General features: G+C 43.9%; 2 protein-coding genes across 4 annotated transcripts in view; one reads left to right on the top strand and one right to left on the bottom strand.

Moving 5' to 3' along the window:
• The window catches only part of rarga (retinoic acid receptor gamma a), a 38892-nt gene extending 26354 nt beyond the window's left edge, over positions 1–12538 (bottom strand). The window contains exon 1 of one of the 2 annotated variants that reach the window (XM_026153231.2): positions 12324–12538. The gene's annotated coding sequence lies outside the window, so the exon portion shown is untranslated. Of the gene's footprint in view, positions 1–6911; positions 7154–12323 lie in introns of those variants that run through there. The other variant, XM_026153232.2, reaches the window with a different exon arrangement.
• A 1430-nt stretch (positions 12539–13968) lies between these two features.
• nr1d4a (nuclear receptor subfamily 1, group D, member 4a) lies at positions 13969–24967 on the top strand. Of its 2 annotated transcripts, none has more exons than XM_026153229.2 (8): positions 13969–14623; positions 20081–20386; positions 20487–20575; positions 20692–20836; positions 23300–23880; positions 23972–24157; positions 24298–24508; positions 24619–24967. In XM_026153229.2, the coding sequence occupies exons 1-8, from the start codon at positions 14602–14604 to the stop codon at positions 24813–24815; spliced, it is 1737 nt and encodes a 578-aa protein (XP_026009014.2). In that variant the 5' UTR covers positions 13969–14601; the 3' UTR covers positions 24816–24967. The 2 variants fall into 2 exon arrangements, with proteins under 2 accessions (XP_026009014.2, XP_080150537.1); XM_080294411.1 differs by lacking the exon at positions 13969–14623 and adding an exon at positions 19668–19713.
• The last annotated feature ends 611 nt before the right edge of the window (positions 24968–25578 follow it).

Raw genomic sequence — 25578 nt, 5'->3', positions numbered from 1 at the left:
GGAAAAGAGAGGGGGAGAGAGAGAGGGAGCTCTTGTACAGTTTTGAAGAGCTTCCAGACTTCTACAGTGATTCCAGGCTATACCATATGATTTAAATCACCAGAACTCTATTATAAAGAGCTCCTCTGTTCCTGCTGCCAGCCTAGCACAGCAGCCTGCCTCTTTGCCTCTTTCCCCTAGGACCAGGGGCCCAGACACGGGGTCCAGAGCATGAAGAAGGGAGGAGGGGGGGTCGATGAGTAGGGAAAATGAGATCCACTGATTGCTAACTGCTGCTGTCACTTCCAACTATCTTCTCTTGAGGTCAGGCTCCCATCCCACAGAGTCATTTTGGCTGTAGCCTCCTGCAGCCTTCTCGTCACTTTGACACCACACAGTGGGCATAGACAAGTCAGGCTCAAGTGCAGACAAGGCTGCAGTTATGCTCCTCTGTCGACTCTCAATGCAAAAAGGGGGGGTGAAATATAAAAGAGGCCTCCCATTTTCTTTTTCATGTTTTCCTTTTGCTTCCTTAGTGTGATTTCATGAGTGGGTGGTGTGATCAGCTTGTTTTTTATATGTGGCTTTGAAAAAGAGCAGAGCCAAGGAATTTGGAACTGCTGTGGCTTGTGAATCTGGGAGAAAAGACAGGGAAAAAATCCTGGTAATGAATTCGGTATAAACAAAGAAATGGAGGGGTGGGGTGGTGGGGTGGGGGTGGTGGAAAGATCTAAGGCTAAACCAGTGAACTGCTGAACTGAGCGAAAAAGCACAGTGGAACAGTGACAGGGTCTGGGCACATGGGGGCACTAAGAGGTGGCGCCATGCCCGGGAAAAAAGAAGGGAGAGCTTTCCAAGAAGCACACATATGCGCCACACACGCAATCAAGCACTCAAAAACTCCACACATCACATGTGTGAGAGCATCCCCTAACACACGCACACATATGAACGCACACACACCTCTCACCCCGTGCCTTTTTCCAGGGCTCTGGCTCCCTCCCTGCCTCTCTTTCTGGCTCTTTCTCTTTCAACAGAGCCAGTTAATTACACCCTACTGCTGCAGGCAGCTTCAAACCACCACTAATTTAGAGTTCCATTACAGTAAACTGTTCCACATGTGCATCCAGGGCCCAGGCAGGCTCGGGTGGCCACGTTTCAGGAAGGAGCAGCCGCGGATAGGCACCCACCCCCATCCTGCCAACACAGCCATACTGCCATCTTTCTTCTTCTTTCCTTCTTTCTCTCTGTTTTACGTCTTTACTTTTTCCAGTATATTTCTCCTCCAACCTACCTTGGACCCCACCCCACCCCTTCCACTTCTGACCCGCCTACACCTCTTCTACATAATCATATCCTTATACCCAGTCTTATCCTCTGTGCCCCATCCCTCCATCCTTCCACTGCTTATACAACTTGTACCATGACCCTGCGTAGTGATTCCACTGTGCAGCCAAGGCGCAAAAACATTACTGGAGACATCACACGATTTCACACTGGGCCTAATGAGAGAAGAGGTACAGACTGCAAAAACAAGACTGCCAGCAACGCGTAGCCTCATAATGTGCATGTGTGTGCGGGTTATGAGTATGTACTTGGCAAGCGTTCGGGCCATTTGGAGATCTGCTTCAAGAACTCAAACCAGACCAGGCCCCATAGAGGCAGCACAATGTGTCTGCAAGAGCTGGAAGAGAGAGGAGGATAAAAGAAATGGGTGACTGTGTGAGAAAAAGAAGACTGACAGCGGAGTTTACAAATCAGTGCGTGTGAATTATGTATTCTGACAGGAGGAAAGCGTGGCATATTAATTCAGAAATTAAGTTTAAAACGGTCTGAGAGACAGTCCAGAGGCTGAATTCTACCAGAATAAACCACAGCTCCACTCCACATTCAAATATGTGTTGCAAAACAAAGGCATTAAAAAAAGAAAGAAAAAGAACACTTAGAAGGAAAAGAACTGAAGCACAGAGCCTTTTAAAATAGAACCCAGTAACGTTACGCTCCCTAAACACAATAATGAATTAATAAAAGAGTTGGCGCCAGAGTTTTTTAATGAGTCACATCAGCCCAGCAGCTTTTTACAGAGCCATTTATGTTTTATGTTGGGTCCTGTGGTAGGCTCACTTCGCCAGCCCGTCTGGGGCTATAAGGGGATAAGGGGAATTTGGAGTGACCTCATCCCCTGTTAGCCAGGGCCAAATGGGCATGGAGGGCCTCCCCACTTCCCCTGAGCCTGGGGGGCACACAGGAGGCAGCAGGCAGCCAGGCAAGCAAGGAGCACCAGGGCCAGCTATGGGTGGGTTTACGGCTGCTGCTGGGACTTTCCATCATTGCCTAAGAGAGGTGCACTGTAGCAGTTTAAATTTGCTTTGGTTTGTTTCTGTAAATAGTGTCAGAGCTCACTGCAGTCCATCATGTTAGACTAAAGTCATTGGTTACACTTGAGATAATCCAATGATTTTCATGTAGCAAATGAAGTTGGATCAATCAACCTGGCAATATGGAGACAATGCAACAAGATCAGGCATGCGTGCGGAGAAGGAGATTCTCTTGTTTGCTGAGGAGTTTTGCGGAGAAGACGGAGCAAAATGAAAAATCAAGTAAGAGTTAAAAAGAAAGCGAGAGAGAGAGAGAGAGAGAGAGACAACAGTTCCCACAGATTGAATGTCTGTCAGACAAAGGGTATCAAGTCCTCTGTGAGCAAAACAACAATTGTGCCTTAACTGTTGTGACAGAGCCCCTCAGGCAATAAGAACTGCAGTCAAACATAACAAATAAATCACAGCATCTCAGGAAGCTCTGCACCACACTACCAAGCGAGGCAGCTGTTTTTTTAACTCTGCAAAAGAAACCACAGGTGATTACTCGGCATACGCGAGCAGGACTCTGGATGCCATGACTTTCCTGGTTTGTTTACCGGTTGAGGTTCTTATTCCAGTCAGTGAGAACACAGAAGAATATTCAGTTAGAATTTTATATTTGTATGGCTATAAAGGCACTTTTCCCCACTCTTACCACACTGACACAGAGACCTCTCTTTGTTTCATTTCTCCAGAAACTGAGCGAGTTCACAGATTTTTTGTCGAGCTTCATCAACTCAGCAGAGGGTCAAAATATACATGTTTCTGTGAGGTAAAATTAAAAACTGTGGAACTGTGGAACTATCCTGTGCAGAGCAGAAACCCAGCGCCTTTACCAGAAGTTCTGAATTGTACATTCACAGCCTCGAGATAAATGAACTGTGCCATCTATCCTGGCAGGGAAAACATCCTCTCACTCTTTTTCCACTTCTGACTTGCCCACTCCTGTCAGTTTTTTGACAGAAAACTGTGCATGCCTTCCAGGCACTGTCTTTAAACTGCTGACATCACAAAGTGAGTTATGTTCATTAACTCTATAAAGGAAATGATGTGTTGCAAAGAGTTATATTTTAAGTAGTTTGTACACCAAGCTGTTAAAGAATGATTTCAAAGTCCAGGTGTCCAAACTGCACCAACGGACCAGTGTTTCAACATCTCGGAGCTAAAAACACATTTACTGTTATAATCACTGCTTGACATGCCCACATCCAGCCTTCAAAAGCCGTTAATGGATTCAGAGCTGCACAGGCAAATTTAAACGCTCCTACTGAAACAGGTTCATGGGTGATCTTGTTGCAAACGTCAGCAGTACTTTACCTGAGAAAACAATAGCCGTGACGCTTTTATCTGATGCAAAGCTGACAGCTTCCACTCTTTCAACAAGTAGCTGGTTAATGGCTCCAAAATGACAGACGCTCCAAACACAGTTGCATTCCATCACCTGAAACTTGTTTGACATCTGCCTGTTCTTGGCATCACACAAATACCATTTCCTTGAAGCAACAATGCAAAGAAGCACCTCTGTGTAATCGTTTGTCACTTAAAAAAGGGATTGTTTTTTCCTCTTTTTTTGTTAAAGAGCGCCATGACTGTCACTGTCACCTAGTCACTATTTTAAAATAATTTTTCTGCTCTCACTTAATCATAATGTCACATAACGATCTGAGTTGACATGCACTTGTGAGAAGAGCTATGGAAAGAGTGAGAACACACAGTGAGACATAAAATGCTTTGCGACATGATGAAGTCATCCTGACTGCTTGCCGTTTCCATGATGCGCCTCTCTCTGCAGTACACAACACAGAGACTTTTAGCAGTTGGTCAAGCAAAACAGGAAAACATGCAATGATGAGGAAAAGGGCAAGTGGCAGTAAGCAAACATGACAAATATAGAGAGAGGCGGAGAAAAAAAAGGTGAGGGAAGAAACTTTAAAATAGCAGCAGTGTGAAAGTCAAAGTCTGTGCTGCTAATATGTCTGTGTAGGAAGACGTAAAGGAAGAACTGGTAAGGATCCACGGAGGCAACAATGGAGGGGTTTCCCTTCCTAAACACACGCTGAAAACAATCCTCTCTGTGTAGAGCGAAGAGTAATGGATGGGTTTCACCACTGCTGCCTTTAGCCGCAGGACTCAAAGCAGCAGTCAGACACATGCAGGCCCAAACACACACACACACACATAAGCAAGCACAGCATTCAAAAGGCCACACTTTCACACAAGTTCATCTTTTTTTGCCATTGGCACAAGGTCTTTTAACGAGAACTTGGGTGGAGGCTTAGATGTAAATCCTCACATCAGAATGGCACACCTGCAAAAACAGACATAGGAAATGGCGTGCAGATAGCTTCCTGGTTAATTATAGTGCGGCAGCAGAGAGCCCCTCGATTTTCCTAAACCACCTGTCTAACCCCTCCCCACCACTTCGCCTTAATTGCTAAAGAAATTCCAGAAGAAGACAGGTATCAACAACTCCCTGATTTACCACTCAAAGTCATGTCACAAAGAAGGATTGTTAGCAGATTTTGCAATGCAGACGATTTCCTGGCTCAACTGCTGTTTCAGTAATTCCACCAAAACCAAGGATTTATCAACAGCACCTACACACAGAAACACACAAACAAAGAGACGTACACACACAGCTTTGGCATTACTAAACTTTGACGGATTTATAGGAGATAAAGGGGCGATCGTGACTCAAGAGTTGGGAGTTCGCCTTGTAATTGGAAGGTTGCAGGTTCGAGCCCCGGCTTGGACAGTCTCGGTCGTTGTGTCCTTGGGCAAGACACTTCACCCGTTGCCTACTGGTGGTGGTCAGAGGGCCCGGTGGCGCCAGTGTCCGGCAGCCTCGCCTCTGTCAGTGCGCCCCAGGGCAGCTGTGGCTACAATGTAGCTGCCATCACCAGTGTGTGAATGTGTGTGTGAATGGGTGGATGACTGGATATGTAAAGCGCTTTGGGGTCCTTAGGGACTAGTAAGGCGCTATATAAATACAGGCCATTTACCATAAAATATTCTTTTATTGCTGTATACCATACTTAGAACTAAAGAAATTACCACTAGCTGTACAGGGTAATAAAATGTATTATCTGCTATGTATTAGTTTTAAAGTTATTGCTTTAATTGAAATACAGCATATTGCACCAGTATATGCTACTAATCAGTAATGACAGATGATACAGCATGTGAGCAACATTGATATTGAGAGGATGTTTTCAAGGCCAGTGATGCAACACTGCACACAGGTATACTGAGCTAAGGCACACACTTATCTGGTGTGCAAAACAGCAAACACATTAATAATTGATTCCAAACTGTCATGGAAGACAAGCAATTTGCCGTGGCTGCGCACCATGAAGGTAAAGCTGCTTCTGTATGGGTACCCTGTCCTTGAATAAGGCCCAAGAGCGCTTTGCTGAAGGCGAAAAGTGCTGTGACATTTTTCTGCCACAGAAATGAGCTCGGCTTCTTCCACTCCAGATGACACGACTTGTCACACTGATAGACCAAAGCGGAGGGGAAACATAGAAACCACTGGCCTTCGAGCAGGCCTCCCTCACTGGGCCAAGTGGCTGTTTATTTCCAATTCACTTTAATTAGCCTGTTCCTCATGCGAAATACATCCAGTTCACCGCCAAGTGTCAGCAGGTGGAAAGCCAAGGGATTCAAGGAAGGCAGTTTACCGTGGCTTTGTTGCTCACCAGTGGAGCGACAAAGCCAAACACTGTGGAGGACACTCTGAACTCTATCTGATATCCAGATCACACAGCATTAAATGCACTGTGTTACACATGGCTGTAACAAGCTGAACCTGTTAACCTAGCGCAGATGCCAGCATCAATAAATAATCTTCTCTGACATCATAGCTAAATAACTGTGGGAGCACAATTAATAAACATCCCACAAAACTAAAACCGGGGTTACGGGCACACCTCACTCCAGAGGAATTAGTCTCCGTTGTTTAAAATATGGAAAACAACACTCGTGTTTTCCAAGTGTTCATATGGTGGTTATAAAAAATGGAGAAAAAAAACAGGTCAAGGACTGGTGACTCCTCTAGTGAATACACATCAAACACATGCAATTGTGTACACACTGACACACACATACACACGCACACATATGCTAATAATAAAGAGCTCCACAGGCACTGGGTAACACTTGAAACACTCGCTAATAAGCACATGTGTGCACATGCAGGCATACACACATGCTCGAGTATGTTTTCACATAAACTCTGTGTCGCTCTCGTGTTTATGAAGCACAAAGAAGCAAACATACTGAAACAGGCGCATCCAAACAAACACGTGTGGGGACGTTTTAGTGTTTACACATGAAAATCTGCTCGGACTTTGTAACACAATGATTAATTGTCTCAAAGTCTCTCAAGTGTCTCGCACATTCGGTCTCTGTCTTCAATTAAAACGGCTGAACCAGTCTCAGAAGAGAATGCACTCTCTCACACACACACACAGACACACACTCTGTTAGCAGTAAAAGAGAGAGAGAGAAAAATAAAAAGCAAGCATCCACGAAAGTTAGCGACTCTAAACTTTTAAAGTTCAAATTACTTACGAGATGTCGAGCTGATGATGCAGACGGGGAGATAAAGCACTCGACAAAAGGGTCCGATGACTGGAGCGAGCCAATGAAAAGGAGGAAAGATGTGTGCACATTCAACAGAGTCCTTCTAACAGCAAAGACAGAGCAGCAGTGAGTCTCTCTCTCTCCCTCCCTGTCTCTGCCACCCTCCTCCTCCTTTTCCAGTCTCTACCTTTTAAAAATCAGTCTTTCACTCTCCAAATACAGGCACACACTCTCTCACTCACTTAGAAATAATTATACTCTGATTCATAAAGCCTTCCTTTGTCACGTGACCCCGACGCTTCAAATATACAGCACATTTTTTCACAAGCCACAAAATGCCTGGAGGGAAGAAAAGGGCCCAGAGAGCTTAAGTTTCTGTTTTTAATTCTCTCTCTCCCTTCTTTGTCTCTTGGGTGAATTATTTTCTCCCCCCACCTCTTAACTTCTTGGCTGAAGAGTCAGTTTACCTACAAATTGTTTGTGCATGCTGAACCGCATGTCGTGATCTTAGATCATTTGTGTTTCATCAATAAGTTAAGTAGGTTTATTAGGAGAGGATGTTTTAGTATCCCGAAGAACACAGATCATCCACTTTATATTGTTTTGATTTAACACAGACACTGTTTTAATAGCGAGCCAATCTGTTTATCCCTCTAAGAATTTCTATGATGTTTCGCTATGTAATTTATCCCTGGTGTGATCAATTTATGGAACAATCTTAATGGACTGTCTGCTCGGCACAGGCCCACACTGAAGGTGCTCCTTTTGTGTGACTCATATTTGCATTGGCCTGCGTTTTACTGCTTACAATGTTTCTGTGCCAATCTTCCCACAGTTGAGACAGTAACTTACTACTATTATTGCTATTACTAATGCTGCTACAACAACAGCACTTAACATTAAAACAGCAAGCATGAGGAGCCCTTTGAAACCCATTAAGCCAGTATTGGACACCAAATAATTGATATAATAACATTTGGCACTGGGATTAAATAAAAAACAGAACTGGGCCTTGACTGGCATGATTTTTATTTTTTATTTTTTTTTTTTGGGGGGGGGGATACATGACATTTGCCTAATTACTGACAAACTTTATAAGGAATAGTTTGGGTTTTTTGTTTTTTGTTTTCTAAGGCAGAAAATGTGTTTTTAAAAAAGCAGACCCATCTCTCTAAATATATCACTTTGGTTCCTGAATCGAAACTAGCGTTGGCACATAAGCTGCAAGGAAGTCACGAGTGAGATGGCAGGGCTGTGCAGCGACAGCAGCAGATCTGGGTGTGCCCCTGAACGTGCCCCTCTCTCCATATGAGATCATATGTTTCAGATCTGTGTTTATGTGTTTGTGGTTCTGGGCGTGTGCCCTGTTTTTTTCTGAATGTCATGTTTCTCAAGTTGTTTTGGTTATGAGGAGCACCTCAAACCTCAAAACTGGGAGGGGAAGGCACACCTCAACTGGCACCTAAACAGGCACCTCTTCATATCGACTATGGTTTCTCAGATTTACCCCCCCCCCCCCCCACACACACACACACACCCAAAAACAAAGAGAAAAAAAGGAAGAAGAACAAACCACATACGGTCAGTGTAACTACATGCCTACTTCATTCAAACAACAGATAGGGAACAGCTAGTCTAAACAAAGCAAGTACAACACTGAAAACAAAATTAAATCAGAACTAACCTATACGTGTAATATTTACTCTGGAACTTCATCTAAAGTCGTGACTTTCAGGCCTGTTGGCCATGCATCACGGCACAATCTCCTAAATAAGATAGAATAGAATAAAAATATCCTTTATTGTTCTTCATTGGGGAACTTCATGAATCTCATAAAGCTCATAAATCTCATGGTCTGAACCTGAACTACCAAACATTGCAGCATGTGGATTTTTCTGTTTGTCTCCAAAGCTACCTGCACATCCACGGCCGTCCGCCTATTCTGTTTGTAAACCTCAGCAACTGGCCTGATGCGGAGATAGATCTTATCCTCAAACACACTGACCCCAATATGTCTGCGGGATAAAGTCAAGCCATCCTAATGAGGAAAAAAAACCTTTCGGCTTTACTCTCGTTATTCCTGTGAGCTTTCGATCTTTACGAACACATGTGGGCTACAGTAGCCCACCAAACTGTTCCTCCAGACATTTCTGATGCCGGTACAAAATCAGGGTGAATGAATGGATAAGTGGCGAGAGGCACTGTTGCCTTTTTGCAGAAACCTTATGTTCAGGAAGCACAGATCTAAGCCACACTGCAAAGAAAAAAAAAAAAACTTTGGCTGATCTTTATCTTGTTTATATTTGATTTATGTGCTGCTTATGAGGCTACTAAGGCTGATAGAAATCCCTTGAATGTTTATGAAGCACTACTAAATCAGCAGTTGTGTAATATAAAACAAGAAAGTAAATATAGCCATAGGATGCTTAAAAAAAATCACCAATTCTAATATGAGCTTTTCAAGTATGTGTGCAGCCATCAGGCCGACTTAGACCATGCATCTGTGTCAGAATGTGTAGTCAAGTGCATGAAGAGTATTGTGTGTGGCGGTGCACGGAGCATGCTGTGGCCCTTATTAAATTATGACAGTGAGTTTGGGGGGGGGGGGGGGGGGGGGGCATTTGAGCACTGTGCAGTTGCAGTAAGTGTGTGGGCACCCGTGTCTGCGTGCATGGATGAGTGTGTGTAGGCAGTAGCAGTGAGAAGGTCAGAGGTTACTAGTGTTTGTGTTTCAGTGTCAGTGAAGTGTGCTCCAGGCTGAGATTTATGATCATTGTGTCTGGGAGGCTGCAGAGTGGGGGGATAATGAAGACAGATCAGGGTGCTATCTCTCTCTCTGGGCACCACTGGAAACATGGCCTATGGCCCTTGCCATTCTCGTATCATTAACTTCAGCCCGTGACATCATAACACACTGCCCCTGACATCAATCCTAACACAGTGTGCTCTCACAAGAAGTCAAACACAGAGAGGCAATTCCTCACAGGAAGTCATCCGGCAAACACAGGCATTGTTGAGCGCATAGCTTTGCAGTTTCTCCGGGTGTGTTTATGAAGATATGAAATATTCATGGAAACATCATACTCGGGCGTGTGTTTCCACTTTAGATTCCACGTATTTGCATTTGCGGAGCAGAGAAGTAGAGGCCTGGGGCTCGCCGGCAGAGGAAAGGGAGTAAGGGCAGAAAGGAAAGAGGAAAGGGGGGATGATGCAGGGTGCAAGAGAGGGAGGAAGTGAGGTTAGAGGGGTTAAAGTGAGATATGGGGGGGGAGTACAGGGAATGTGAGAGAAAGAGGTGTGGAATAAAAAGAAAAATGGAGGGCCGGTTTGAGACACCGATGGATGTGGTGGAGTGGGGTAGGTTGAGGGGAGCATTGGCGGTGGGGAGGTGAGAAGGGGGGCAGGGAGTCGGTGTCAGTGGCGGCGGGTTTCAATCAGTAACAAGATGCCTATGATGAGATCACTATTTCCCCACATTCAGATTGATGTCATGAGAAGTTTGGTGCCGCGCTGAGACGGGCAAGGGACGCAGGGGCAACGGCACACAGCAGCTCATTTGCACAAACACATTTATGCACACACAAATGTACGCACGCCTGCTCTTTCTTGGTTAGAGTCTTATACACACATCCTGTGAAATGAAGGAGCTCATTCATCCCACCTGGCAAAGTGCGCTCATTTAGAGTCCAGCAGCCTTGAAGTAAAAACATACACAGAGGAATACTACTCACAGGAAAATGAGTTACTCATGAGCAAAGGAGAAATGTATGTGCAAGGGACCGGAGGGCATATACCAGTATGAACTCCTCTAACACAAACAAATGAACAAAAAGCTTTGAGCAGAGACAAGAGGGAGCCAAAAAAACTGTTTTACTACTACAGAAGAAATAAGAGGGGGGGGGGGGTAAAAGTGTGTGTGTGTCGGCACTTTTTGCGCATAACTTCGGGTGCATCCAGAGTTTGTCGACACAGCTACCAGCGTGTGTGCCAGCACATGAGCGCTCTGCCTGATCCCCAACATGTGTGTCCAATGAAAGGTGAACGGTTCTCCTGTCTATACTTTCCTCAAAAAAAGAAAAATACAAAATCAGCCATGATGTCACCATGAACCCATCTTGAACCCACCTCTGTCAAAAAGCATTACTCCAGCCCTCCCTCTCCCTGCCTCATTTTCTGTTCCACCTCTCCCTCCTTCACACTCCTGCCTCTCAAATTCTTCACTGAGCTCCTTTTCTTTTTCATATTTCCGTATTTTTCAACATTTCCCCTCTCTGGTCCATGTCTCTTTTTTTTTCTCTCCCCCCTCCCTTCTCTTCTCATACTAAAGAACACAAGCTCTTTTTATTCTGGCAAGCATCATCTAATTGAATCACCAAAATGCACAACTGTTTGCCAAAAATGCCAGGATGTTCTGATTATCATAAACTTTGTTTAAGCTGTGGTTTTTCAGGGAGAAAAAAGAAAATGCTCCGAGTGCACGAAGAAAAGCCAAGAATAAAATAAAAAAATAAAAGCAGGAAAAAAAGAGCGATTGGGGAGAATGCAAATGAAAGAGGGGAGAGGGAAAGAGAGAGCAGTGGGGAAGAGAAGGGTGGTGGGGGCAGCCAGAAGGCAGCCAGAGAGCCACATATGGAAGTGATTCTGTAATTACTGCAAATCTGTGAGCTCAAAAGGAAAGGTCTTCTTTTCCATGCCTCCTTCCCTGCATATAAAACTGCCCTTGTGAGAAACGTGGGCACTAAATACTGCACAGGGAGAGTGCACAAAAAAGTACAAGTTTTCCTTTTCTTGAGCACTTAGGCATATGTTTAGTATGCTGAAGTCAGACAAAGGTTTAGTTTTGTGCATTTCTGTACAGAAGGGGGAAACAGAACAAAACTAATCATGAGGCTAATTCCGCACATTCTGCTACTGGGAAATTTCTGAGCTCAATCAACCATCCTGGACGTCAATCTAAGACTACTTTGGTGGTTCATTCTGGAATAAACTTCTCATCTACCGCACACCCGGCGTCATTCACATAACACGCAACAAGACGTGTGTGTGTGTGAGGCAGGGAGGGAGTGGGCGGTGGGGAGCCGGGTGACAGACGAGGTACGCACAGGCAGAAAGACTGTAAGAAAGTGATGAAGACTGTGTTTGAAGCCCCGGGCAGAGCAGTGCTCTCTGCAGGTGTGTATGTTGGCAGAGACTTCTCTCTCTCGCTCAGTCCCCGAACAGTTTCAGCAGCCTGTAATTATCCCGTGCCCTGCCGTAACGTGTTCTAATGATGAGTGCGTGAGTCTTCGCATACATACAGTAAACACACGCCCGGGTTGACGCCGTTTGAGCTCCGTTTACTCTTAGACACATGCAATTAATCACGGCGGTAGATGATTTATGTAAAGTACACAGTCTTACCTTCTTCTTCTTCTTCTTGGCCTTGAGAAGTTTATGCTTCGGCTTCCAACGCGAGCTTATTTATTCCACAGAAACTAAGAAGACAGAGGTTTTCTGTGAAGGAGACAAAGCAAAGTCAGTTACAGTCTTTAAAGGTGTCCTCTTTGGTGTTTGCTCTGCTTCAGGGATCTTTCAGTCATTTGTCAGATTACGATCCTTTGCCAGTCGGTCACTGTAGCGGTAGCAGCTTCAGGGGCGTCGATGGGAACCACCGTGCGGACAGATTTATGACACTACTACGCCACCTAGTGTGCGAGGGGAGGAGTGCAGCAACACTTCCGCTCAGTACGATGGAAACCACCACAAAGGTGAGCAACAAAAAAGTACACGTGTCAAAATAAAATAAAGAACACTTCAATGTGAACTTACAGAAGCTAATAAATACTAAACTTTTCCTCGTTGCCTAAAATGATATCTAATTTGAAGGAATGCAAACTTGCTATTAGCCTACTACTATACTACTACTACTATTACATTCGTGCAATCTTATAATAAACATAATAGGCTATTTAATACAGTTTCCCGACGTTAACATTCTCCTTATTGGGCTAATAGAGTCATTCAGTCGAATAGGGCCATTAAAACAATTAACTCAGTAGATTGGCTGCTGAGAAAGACTAAAGGGTTTTTTTAGGTTAGCAAAATAGTCAAATAATTTTCATTACATGTTAAAGCAAGACACTTCTTCCTATAATAAAATCCATGATAAATCCGTTTATTATTATTGTTGTTGTTGTTGTTGTTGTTGTTGTTGTTGTTGTTAAGAATAAATTAGAAATAAAGTAAATGTTTGTTTGACTTGATGGCTCGTTTGTTGTTATTAAAATTAGCCTATGTCTAGGGTTACTTTAGATATTTAAGCAAATAATAAAAACGTGTTTGCGGCATTTTTTAAAGTAGAACGGCTGGTTTTCTACACAGTGGAATCACCGGGAGTCACGTGCATTTGTGCTTGTGATCTGAAACACTTGTTAAGCGTTAATGCTTTGAATTGCCACCGAGGGGCGCTTTCCACAAGTTACCTCCATACGCGCCTGCTTGTTCAAAGCTAATGTTCAACGACTGCACTATCGACAATTTGTTGTCCCCAACCAATTTAGAAACTTATTTTAACTATTAATAATAACAATAATAAGGCATTGATGCAATAATTCACCCTCACACGCAAGCCACGGGCAAAAAAAAACAAAACGCGAATATATCACAAGCGCACAGGATCCACATTTTGCTGAAATTCCAATTTTGACAAATGCTTTGTGTTCGCACGTGGTCTCCTCAATGAGCATGTTGTTCATAAGTCCACTCGCGCGTCTACATTTTCCCCTGGCACATGCGCTTTGGACTTGGCATTTGCATGATGTTTGGCATGTCTCGATGTTTACCATCCGTTTGCGGCGCTGCTTGTCAGAGCAGTCACGGTGAGCCACGCCTCTTGTCCATGTGCTCCATCCTCCAATCTCTCCATCCCTCCTCACCACACGCTCTGTATTTTGCATAAAATGTGTATCAGTAGGGCAGCGCTCTCTCCGGCACATGCACCGCGCACATGTAGCGTGGCTTTACTGAACACACACCACACTCGAATAAGCGCATCAAACTCCCCTCAGCCCCGGATCCCCGCCAATGAAAACGCACAAGAGCGTGAAGGAGAGAGAGGGAGAGACGGGACTCCGCTACATACAAAGAGTGAGCCAAATCCTACACAAACAGCCACGACACAAGTTGGGGAGAACGGAAAAGGCGGTCACATTTCCTACTCACCTGCAACGTGATTGATGTGGGTGTTTGTATCAGTGGGTGTGCAGCTTGTGTCAAGTCCGACAGTGTGTTCAAGGATATGCTGACTACACTTTCCTGGAATTCGTGAGAATAGTTTAATCTTCGGTCGTGCAACATCACGCGCGCTAGAGCTAGAGGTGCAGTACTCAGAGAGCAGAAGGTATCCAGGTATCATTGGTGGAGACCAGTGTGACTAATTCAGATCTAACAGAAAAGAGGTGCCATATACTGAATCACCTACAGATTACAGAAGAAGAAAAAACAACAACTTCACCACCACTGGACTCTTTCCAATCAGTGCTTCCTATTTTTGCGCTCTATGGAGCAGGTGTTTTGCGCAAAACTCTTTTTTGACTTTCTCGTCTGCCTTTAAAAGACTTTTGCTCCAGTCTAGTGACGTGACATTCACGGAGGTCTGCTATCAAGTTTATCCAGAGGTTTAATCATCCACAAGAGAGAAATGGATAACAGCCCCGGCGGTGGTAAGATTCTATTTTATGTTTGGCGTGCTGCAAATGTCTAGCAATGGTGATTATGACAAAAGTTAGAACTGAACGACTGATGGATATTCATTCATGTTGGTACCAGCGATCAATAAACGATAGCAATTCAGCTCGATTTGATCATAATGGGTTATTAAGTGTAAAACAGAGCTGATTTTGATTGAAATGAAGCAGAGCTTAAATGAATACATCACAGAAATGCGATATCCCACTGCTTTAATAATTGTGCAAACCACTGATTTATTTATTTATTCATTCATTTTTACTTGTGGCGATTTTTTTTATCATTACATGCAGCAACGAGTGGATGAACTTTAATTTTGAGGGTTTTGTATTTTACTCATTTCTGAGCTGAGTAGTTTTAATTAAGACTGTGAATTTAAAGGTCAAACAAAACCCGATTTTAAAGTAAAACTTCATGCAAAGCTACCAGGACGTTGCTGTGCATCGTTCAAATGTCCGAGCGCAACAACGCCTGGGAAGGTGAGCCGCTCGGGACTGAAGGGAGGCTGGCCACTTCCTGTTTCTCCCCACGAAAACAAACTCACGTGGAGTTACAGTATGTTGGCCGGCACTGTAATCATAATCTGTCATGCCAGAATTTAAACTGCAGCCCTGTCATATCATGCAGAAAAACACTGTTTGGCGTAGGGGGCGTGCCTGTTTTCCTTTATCAAAGCCATTGCTGGAGTGCCTACAATATAAAGGCTGATAATGGAAGGACCTTTATCCGTTAAGTGGTATTAAGCAGCGTTTTCTCGAGATCAGTCAAGGGTGCACATGCTCTCTGCTTCCCTCTCCTAATTGACGGTGAATCATTTACAACAGCCACGGTCACGTTCTGGCACAGGTGATGGACGCACCCTGTGCAATAGAACTGGAAACGAACCCACTAACTGTGTTATGACTTTGAGATTTCACTGATAAAGTGGGCCAGAGTAAATAGATGAATAATCATATATTAGCTGTAGTATTACTCAGCCGATAAAAACAAAGATTGGGGTGCTGAGTTTTGTTGTTTGTCTGTCCAAGAGGCAGAAGCGGTGAAGCAGAAGGTTTTTCCAAAAGTTTTTATATCTTTATTTAACTGTTTATTTATATTTTTCTTATTTATTTGTTCAATTAATAAAATAAAATGTCTTTAATGACATCCCACTTTTTCCTCATTTTGTAGCCCTTAATACTTCAAATGGTAACCACATTGGCTTGACCTTTAATATTTCAATAATGTTATTGGGACCAAACATAATTAGATTTATGAGTTCAGTCATCTAAACAAAGCTATAAACATTATTATAACCACATGCCTCCAATTGCCAAGGCTGTTGAAGAATGAGTTACAGACTGAGTGAGTGAGTTGTTGCATGTGAAGGAGGCATTCACCCAAAGGTTAATGCAATAATTTATTCATACATAAAAGATCTTATAACTCAAATAATAGACCCAAATTCACGATATATAGCTTAGCAGGCTTGTTATGTAATACTAGTAAACATAATGTAGGGGAGTAGGCTACAGTCAGCTGGAACAGGTTACACAGGGCCAATTATTGGGGAAATATAAATCAGTAAAAACTAATATTTGGAGCATATAATAACATACAAATGGTTGGGAACGCATTGGAAAGTATTTATCAACATTAGTATTCACATCAGCTCTTTTTTTTTTAAAGGCAGTTGGACCAGGGTGTGGAAGTCAGAAAACGTTTTATGACACCTGCAATGACAGCTCTGTAGCACTATAATAGTACATAGCTACAATGTTTGCTCGCATTTAGCCGTCAAATGATAACCAGATGGTGTAAGCAAAATTGGAGAAAAAGAAGAAGTTCTATGCCCTTCACTGCTTAACTTCAGGGACTTTAGTTTCCTCTCTAAACCGTCCTCTGGCACACCCCTGGTGGAGATCTTCTGCAATATTTTCAGCATCATTAAAGTATTCAAACCATTTTTCGCCATTGGCTGTAAAAGAGTGCGTTGGTGCTAAGGCTGACTAACTGGCACAAACATTCAGACAAAAAGCCCCGTTTTTGTCAACATTATGTCCTCAGTGCTTAAACATTTGCTAGATAGTAATCCAACCCCATTATTTTTGAAGTATGGGGGGAAAATAGGCCATATAAATAGGCTAGAAGACGTTTCAAACTCGGGAAAAAATGTGTATCCCAAAGTAAGACACCTGTGTCCTCAAAAATATGAGTAGCCCTATCACAATATAGGCCAATTTCTTGTCAGCAGCCTGTATCGCTGCACCACTCAGAATGGAAGATGCTGAGTGGTGCAGCTGACCTGAGTTACAAGTGAACCAGTCCTCTGGTTATAAATTAAGACTCAGCCAAATAAAAGAAAACAATTACATTTAACATCCCAGGGCATGACTAATCACAAACAGATGGATTTTGAATTAAACGTGTTTCTATCTTCACGCGAATTTTCTCCGAGATACTTTGGTCTGGTCACACACTGACACACAGTTTTCGCCCTGCTGTTTTAAACTTAGTTGCACCGCCCGGCTGTGCTGCTGCTGCTGCTGCTGCTGGTGCGCGGTCAGACCACCCTGCCGCATAACATGCTGCTCTATTTAATTTGGCTCTTTAATTATAAGCCTCTGGCGGACTGTAGAAGCTCTGGCTCCCGGCTGGAGCGCACGCTTCACATCTTCCCGGTGAAAGCCCTGTCAAAAAGCCCTCCTCACGTGGCTTCCCTTGCAGAGCCGCGTGCGACGCGTGAGATATCCGGGCCCTCCTCCTGCCGCTACCCCGCTCTCACGGACGCTTCTGTGTTGACGATGCCGCCTGCGGTGGTGGTGAGGCAGAGCTTGGTCAGTGGGTCAGCAATTCCACACGTTAACTCTTTTCTCTCTGGTCACGTTTCCCCGCCTCATGCACCACTTGCTTCTACTGAACACCGCCCCCTCCTTTCATTTAAATCAGTGCGAGCTTGCAGTGTGGTACAAAGCTGAGTCGATTTTGATTCTGCAACATCTGTCCCCGACGAATCGGTTCAGGGCACTCGTGCATTCATCGTGCGTTTGGAGTGGAACGTGACTGTTAAAATGCTGAAAGCTTGCATAGCAATGAAACCGACGCTTTATCAAGACCACAGAACAGACTGAAACAAGACAGGATGTTACACGACGAATCATATTCTTGGGGTCTCTAAAATAGGCCATAGCCACCCACTGTGATACTCTAATACAGCTCGCCCTCTTAATTGCATGAGCCAGAGCTGCTGTGTGATGCGGCACCAGTTTCGAGAGAGCTGCTAGAGGCACATAGACACAATTCTATCAAGTTCCTGCGATATTGACCTACTTTCACGAGCCCGAGGTAACAAAGTCTTCTGCAAACAACCCAAGTAGAAACTGTGTTCAGCATAGCACAAACTCATTTCATTGGCCGCAGAGACCTGCATATTTTCTGTTTTAGAATAATACTAATAAAAAAAATAATATTTTCCCAGAAAGTCGGGATCTATATTTAGAAACTTTACCCCCAGGGGAAAAATTATGACTGTAGTCACTTTAACTGTGCTTCTATCCACTTCAGCCAGTGAAAGTAAGAGATAAAGAGGGAAACAGAAGGGAGAGAGAGACCGCCTGTGGAGGATCCAGTGCTCACGTTTCTCTGCCTGCTTTCTGGTCCCAGGCAGATTAGCGTTTGCACGGGTACACTAAACTTAAGATGGGCAGTGACCGCGTCCTCAATTGATGCTGTCTGCGTTGACCTGAATTGTGGGAATCTTGTGCACGTTGTAGCAAGGTGCATGGAAATCCTCTGAGTACGTGGGAAATCCTGTGCAAGGCACAGGATCAGACAAAACTGGAGTTTGGTTCAGGTGCTTTAATATGGCATGTAGCCTTGCAGGAGTTGCATTACCTGTGTTTGCAATCAGTAGATCAATACATTCCTGTATGTATTACAGATCTTTAATAACCCTCCTAATGGACTATTTGCATAAGATGAAAGATAGAGTTTTATCTTTTAAACGAAAATCTATGTGTAGAACAGAAATGAATTACAGCAGCACTTCACAGCCTGCTTGGACACTTCCTGCACCACTATTCAAAAGCAGAAACGGATTATTCATTAACAGCGTTCACAGTACAGTGGCTCGGGAGGGGGTCATTCATAAACACAAGGCTACTGTACATGTGAGTCTTCAGGTGGACATGCAATGTGTTTGGGTGGAGTGAGTCGGCGTGGGCTGGGCATTCACTGTCTGCGTGTAGGCTCACAAGGAGGTGAGGCTCAGGTCTGGTCTGCTGGATCTGTCTATGACTCTGGCATGAGTCAACAAATCCTCCAACACGTGCTGGTGGAAGGATTATCAAAACATTTGCGCTAAACAAATGCTGTTCGCAGCAAAGGGATCGGTCTCCAGGCACATTCAGCGAAAACCAGCGTGCCACTCTCAGCTGCATGTGCAAGTTTGAAAAAAAAAAGAGTTTTAAGTTGGAAACATATTTTTTAGACTGCTTTTAATACTGAAATAAGTGCGTACAGAGCCTAATTTGTAATCTTGAATGTGTCTCTAGTCGACTCTGCTGCACACTGCCTTGTTATTACGGCAGTCCAAACCACAAAATCGAGGTTTTACCTTTGCACAAAAAAAAAAAAACAGAAAACAAAACAGAAAACAAAAACGTGACTCACATTCTTCTACTGTGGAACGACAGTAGCAGAGGCTCGCTGCTACCTCACGCTCAGTGAGTGAGGGTGGCGGCGGTTGGGGGCTGTCCCATTCAGCGTATGTTTATAAACACAGATCTGACTTCAAATTGTGTTAGATTTCAACACGAGACTGCGGATTTGGTTCGGCCAGTAACCGTGTCAGGAGTCCACGCATGTGAGGCGGCGGTCAGGTGTCGTGCTGTTAGCTGGCGCTGGGCACGGTGCCAGGGGAGCGAGGCTATTATTGGAGCGGAGGAGGCAGCAGACCCCGCAGACACGTGAGGTCGTGTCTCCGCTCATCCACAACGCCTGACTAGAAGTGAGAGAGCGAGAGAGAAACGAAAGTTCGGAAACAGCCACAGTTGAATGACAAAAAAGAATCCGCTAATATTTACAGGTGCTTTAAGACTGCATGACGCAAGAATTATTTTTAAGTGATTCTTCTAGTGTACGTCTCTCTGATTCGTTGCTGTGCCATCGGCAGTCTTTTTAGCGCCCACTTTATCCTCTTGAGCGCACCATTACGCCTATTACACTCAGCGTGCAGCGACGTCGCTGCAGATACTCAGAGCCGCTGTCCACAGATTGTGCAACATTACATCACAACACATCCACATCTATAAAGTAGCCCTGCAGGTTTTCTAAGCAATTATGGGTAGCCAGATTTTTTTTTTTTAATTTATAAATCATCTAATCCAGCCAAATTTAAACAAGGCTTTTTTTTTAAGTCTTTTTATGTGAACATCTCCATTCTTTCTCTTCAGGAGGAGTAATCCTGTATGCTGGCTCCTCTGGCAGTGCCAGTCCCAGCCCTGGCAGCCCTTCCAGTGGATACCAGACACAATCACCTTCTTCACACTCCCAGCCCTCATCTCCAGAGGAGGTTACCTTCACGGAGATTGGGGCATTGAAACAAAGGGCAGCTGGGTGCAACACTCCATCCTCCAAACTGGTGTTCCAATTCCCAGAGGTCTATAGTGGCCCCTCAACACCAGCAGCTACTCCACAGCATTCCTATGCACACCCCATTGCGGGGAAAAGGCCATGCGGATTCCCGGGAACTTTCACCAGTAAGTTTTCCTAACTATCGATATGCATAAATATTTATTCCTTCATATACGTATGTGTGTGTTTTTGCAGCTTATCTCACAGTTCACTTTCCTTCCTCAGAGACAGGTGGAATGGTCTTGCTTTGCAAAGTCTGTGGCGACATTGCATCTGGTTTCCACTATGGAGTGCATGCATGCGAGGGATGCAAGGTAAGGCAATAATCAGAAAGAAATGTGAAAAAACTGTGGAATATTTCATATATGTGTTGATTTTTTTGTGCCCTGGTTTCACATGGTATATATGTAAACATGTCTGTTTGTGTCAGGGGTTTTTCCGACGCAGCATCCAGCAAAACATCAACTACAAGATGTGCGTGAAGAATGAGAACTGTCTGATCATGCGGATGAATCGGAACCGGTGCCAGCACTGCCGTTTCAAGAAATGCCTCTCTGTCGGCATGTCAAGAGATGGTGAGACATCCTGACATATTTTTATTTTATTTTACTGAAATTTCTCCTCTCGCTCTTCTGCCAGAATACCACAGTGCTCTGATTAGCCAAAGCAGCAGGGAAATGGGCACACAGAAAGTGGTGCAGTACTGATATGTAGGTCTGAGTGAAAAATGTAATGCAGGAAGACTTTTGAGGTCATCATGCCAGTAGCTCAGTCACTCAGTTTGTAGGAAGACTTGCACCTGTCTTGCCCTCCTACTTTGTCACTGCACTGCCTGTAAGTACCATCTGGCTTTGTATCACTCTTTTTAAGTTACTAAGTGTCTTTCTGCTGCCCTTTGCAGCATCCACCAACACCTACCTCTATGCTCTTGTTCAGTGCAGCCCCTCCCCCTTATATGTACCCACTATGTTCCCTCAGCTCCCCTTACATCTCTCCCTCAGACAGTGATTTATGAGTAGAGGAACCTTGAAGTCCCTAAAGCTATCTATCATCGGGAAAACTGCAGCAAACACAGGAATTATTTTAGGAAATTGGAACAGGGTCAACGTGATTACCTTGTGTATGCCCATAGAACATCTTACTGCAATTAATAAGGGACAGGGCAACAATTAAGCAAGGGATGCAGAAACCATCGTTATGACAGAATTTTTCAGGCGTAACACTCCTTTCACCTCATTCTGGCTCTGAAAGCTGAACAGTGATTGATCACCTATCACCACAAATTAAGAAAACAGTTGGGCTGACCTAGAAAAACAATACAGAATCAGCCCTATAGTGTACTCATACATCATGACCTACTTGGTGTAGTTTGCCTGTTTTCTTCCTCTCAGTATGGTTTCTGCTTATCTCCACCCTCCAGTACTCTGCATTGCCTAATCTAGTAAAGAGGTTAGTGTTATTTCTGCATGTGCTTGACACTTTTGGTGCACAGCAAAGAAAAGAAAAAAAAGACGGTGGCAAAATGCATCCAAATGAGAGAACATTCAGGTTGACCCTCTTACGGGAGATTTTTGAATGCGTTAAGGACCACAACCTAGAAACCCCTTTTTGCTCAGTTTCAAGCATTACGAAAACAGGAAAACCGCAGGCAACTGACTGCAGCCCACAATAAATAGTACACCCTGATTTCACACCAGGCAGCTGTGTGACTCTGGCGCTGCAATATAGGCAAATATTGAAGTCCGTTGGCATGGTGGCACACTTTTCTTCCCGTAATCAGACAGAATACAGGAAAGTTTCTTTAGGTTTCTTCCTTCTGGTTAGATTTTAAAATGCCTTTCAACATAATTTGCATATGCAGCTCAGTAGTGTGCATTTGCTTCTTTTTAAACCATGATGACAGGGATTAAGCTCATGTTACGTTATTGGCCACATCCTCATCAAGTTACTCTGCAGATTACAAAAGCTTCTTTAGTATATCCTGCAAACTACTACTACAACTACTCTTGATCACTCAGTTTTGCACAGTTATTGTCATTCTGTTTTTTATTCTAAATTGTGGTTGTATGCAGTATGCAACTGATATATATATAAATACATATATGTATACACCACTATACCACTTATATGCTTTATAAAAGAAATCGCGTGTGCTCTACTTTCAAGTCTTTGAAGATGTACCATTTTTATCTAACACACACTTCTTCACTTGCATTCGCTTCCTGGTGACATGCACTACCCAGAATAGAGAATACAATAACCACAACTTGCTCGGTTCAGACCTTAATCCTCCCTTCACCTTAGTCAAATCTTGACCTTATAATTATATGATTTACATGATGAGTACTTTTGTCCCCAAAAGGGAGGCAAGTCCTCACAGTTTGACAGTATGACTGCACAACAGGAGCGCCACGCACACACAGTCATTTTCCAGCATCGCCATCCCTCTTCTTCATGCTCTCACTTCTGTCTCCTCAACTCTTCAAGCCCACCACTCTCATACTTCTCCTCATACTTCTCCTTCTCACGATCTCAGTGCCAGTGACATCATGCCGATGTTGCCCCACTGCCCTACTTACAAATGGAGGGAGGGAGCAGTAGAGGAAGACGATAGTGGTGGATAGAGGAGAGGATGAGGCAGATGGCAGCAGGGGGTCTATAAATAGCCTCTCCAGCTGATGGTTACTGTGAGAAGGGGGGTGGGGGGGGGGGGGGTATGGATGAAGAAAAGGAAATTTTCATCTCCCCACTTGTGTGATTCACCTTGAAATCACTGTAAACAGTTTAAGCATGTTAAGCTGCGAGTTTTTATCTCTTGATAAAAATGAATAAATCTATGAATTCATTTGTAACTTTCGTTGTTGTTGAGCTGCTGATTTGGATTATTGTATTTGATCAAATAAGAAAAAGGATTACCATTTATTTAGAAAAAGACAAGAACGGAGAAATGAAAAGCACAAAACAAACATTTACTGGGATTGCCCGTGCTGTCGGTGACAGGAACCTAACCTTTTCTCTTCTGCTTGTATCTTCCTTAGCGGTGCGTTTTGGCCGTATCCCTAAGAGAGAGAAGCAGCGACTTCTGGATGAGATGCAGAGCTACATGAACAGCCTAAATGAGTCGGCTGCCATGGACATGGACTCCCCTTCAGTGAGGGAAAATCCCACCAGCACAGACGACGGTACCTCAAAAGAGGCCATTGGAGCCATTTCCAGAGCCTATCGTGACATCTTCACCAGCAACAGCAGCAACCAGGAGCGAGCATCCAAGTCAGGCAACATCATCTCCAACAACAACAACAACACATCTCCCTTTTCTCAGGATGGCAATTTTCCTCAAGTTTCATCTCACCCCTCCTCAGCTCAGAGTTATCAGTCTTGCCCAGTTACCCCCGCCAGTGTATGCCCAGTCTCCTCTAATCACAACCAACCTGCATTTAACAATATGGACAGCAATCGGTATACCTATTTAGTGTCATCAAATCAGAATCACAACAAGTCAAATGCTACAATACCTCAAAGGGGAAGCTCTGCCAATCATGACAGTTTCCGCATTGCAGGCAGTACCCAAAATCAGCCCTCCTGCCCATGGAAGTTAGCTTCAGGAGCTAAAGTGCTGGTAAGTACAAGACGCTCGCTGAATTAGGACTGCTGTATGATTCATTATTCGACAAGCTATTTATGACTTGATGTTTTTTGTCTTTTCAAAGGCCTGTCCTCTCAACGCGTGCCCTGTGTCAGGGGCAGAACGCACAAGTCAGGAGATATGGGAGTCTTTCTCTCAGTGTTTCACCCCTGCTGTCAAGGAGGTTGTAGAATTTGCTAAAGGCATCCCAGGATTTCAAGAGCTTAGCCAACAGGACCAGGTCATGCTGCTAAAATCAGGCACCTTCCAGGTAATGACATACATTTTCAGTTATACATTTTGGTAATGATAAATGCATCATAATGTGTCCAGATGTGTTTTTGGCTAAAGCATTTGTCTCACGTTTATCTTTTTGTTTTCGTCTTTTTTCACCATTTCTTGCGTGTTAAGGTTCTGATGGTGAGGTTCTGCACCTTGTTCAATGCTGGGGAGCATACAGTGACATTCCTGAATGGCCAAACTTACCCGCTGCCCACTTTGCGTGCCTTGGGCATGGGCTCTCTGCTGGATGCAATGTTTGAATTCAGTGAGAAGTTGAGTTCTCTGGGACTAGAGCCTGATGAAATGGCTCTCTTCATGGCCGTGGTGCTGGTCTCTGCAGGTTAGAGAACAACAGTTACAAATGCTGCACCGCAGTGACAGTTCGATAATGAATCCACAACGTGCTAACTGTTTCAAATCACTCACACCGGTATGCTCTGTGTTCCTCAGACCGTTCCGGCATTTCGGACACGAGGGCCGTGGAGCAGCTACAGGAGGGCCTTATCCGCGCCCTGCGTTCACTGATCACTCGCCGTCGTCCAGATGATACCACCCTCTTCTCCAAGCTGCTTCTGCGCCTTCCAGACCTCCGCACTCTCAACAACCTGCACTCTGACAAACTGTTGGCCTTTCGCATTGATCCTTAAGAAGTCCCCTCTTTCACAGACTGCACAGGAAAAAGACTATTTCACACAGAAAAATACACAGTACATACACACATACAGATATTATCTTCCAAGGGCAGGACTTCCTTCAATATTGAGGAACAAGGAATTGTGCAATTGATGAGTGTTGTTTTGAAAAGGATAAATGAGGGCTACATACATATTTTGAATTGCTGCTGATCGTCATGCAATGTTTTGAGAGGAAAAAATACAATACAATAAAAACAAACTCATGTACACGCATAAACCTCCACACCACTTGAGAGACATTGTTCAGTTAAAAAGAAAAAGATTAAATCATTGTGTAGAGTTACTAGCACCGTTCTGGAAAAAGAAAAAATCATTTGTGCACTTGCTCATTATATCCTGTATACTTAAGAATAAAAGCCAGTTCACTTCTGTTTATTCCGCAAGTCATACAGTATTAACAGACCATCACTAAGCAGCCGCTAAATGATGGATGTTGTATATGAAATTTTTTTTACTTAGGGACCACTGGTAATGATTGACCATGTGTCAGTTTGTGTTTAAGAAAAAGGGAATCTGTATATAATACATAGTGATACCTGAAATGTTAAGGCACTTGTGTGTCACTGTTTTACAAACATGCCATCTGCATCAGTACTGGAATGGGATCCCTGCTTTAACCTGCACATGACAGGATGCAGTCTCTTTCTAAGTTTTGACTAACCTTCCAGAAAACATTTGGCTCACCTTGAATTTAAATGTGTCATCGTGATAAGAC

The sequence above is a fragment of the Astatotilapia calliptera genome, chromosome 20 (assembly GCF_964374335.1).
Source record: "Astatotilapia calliptera chromosome 20, fAstCal68.1, whole genome shotgun sequence".
Classification (NCBI taxonomy): Eukaryota; Metazoa; Chordata; class Actinopteri; order Cichliformes; family Cichlidae; genus Astatotilapia; species Astatotilapia calliptera.
This window is presented reverse-complemented; position numbering and strand designations above follow the sequence as displayed.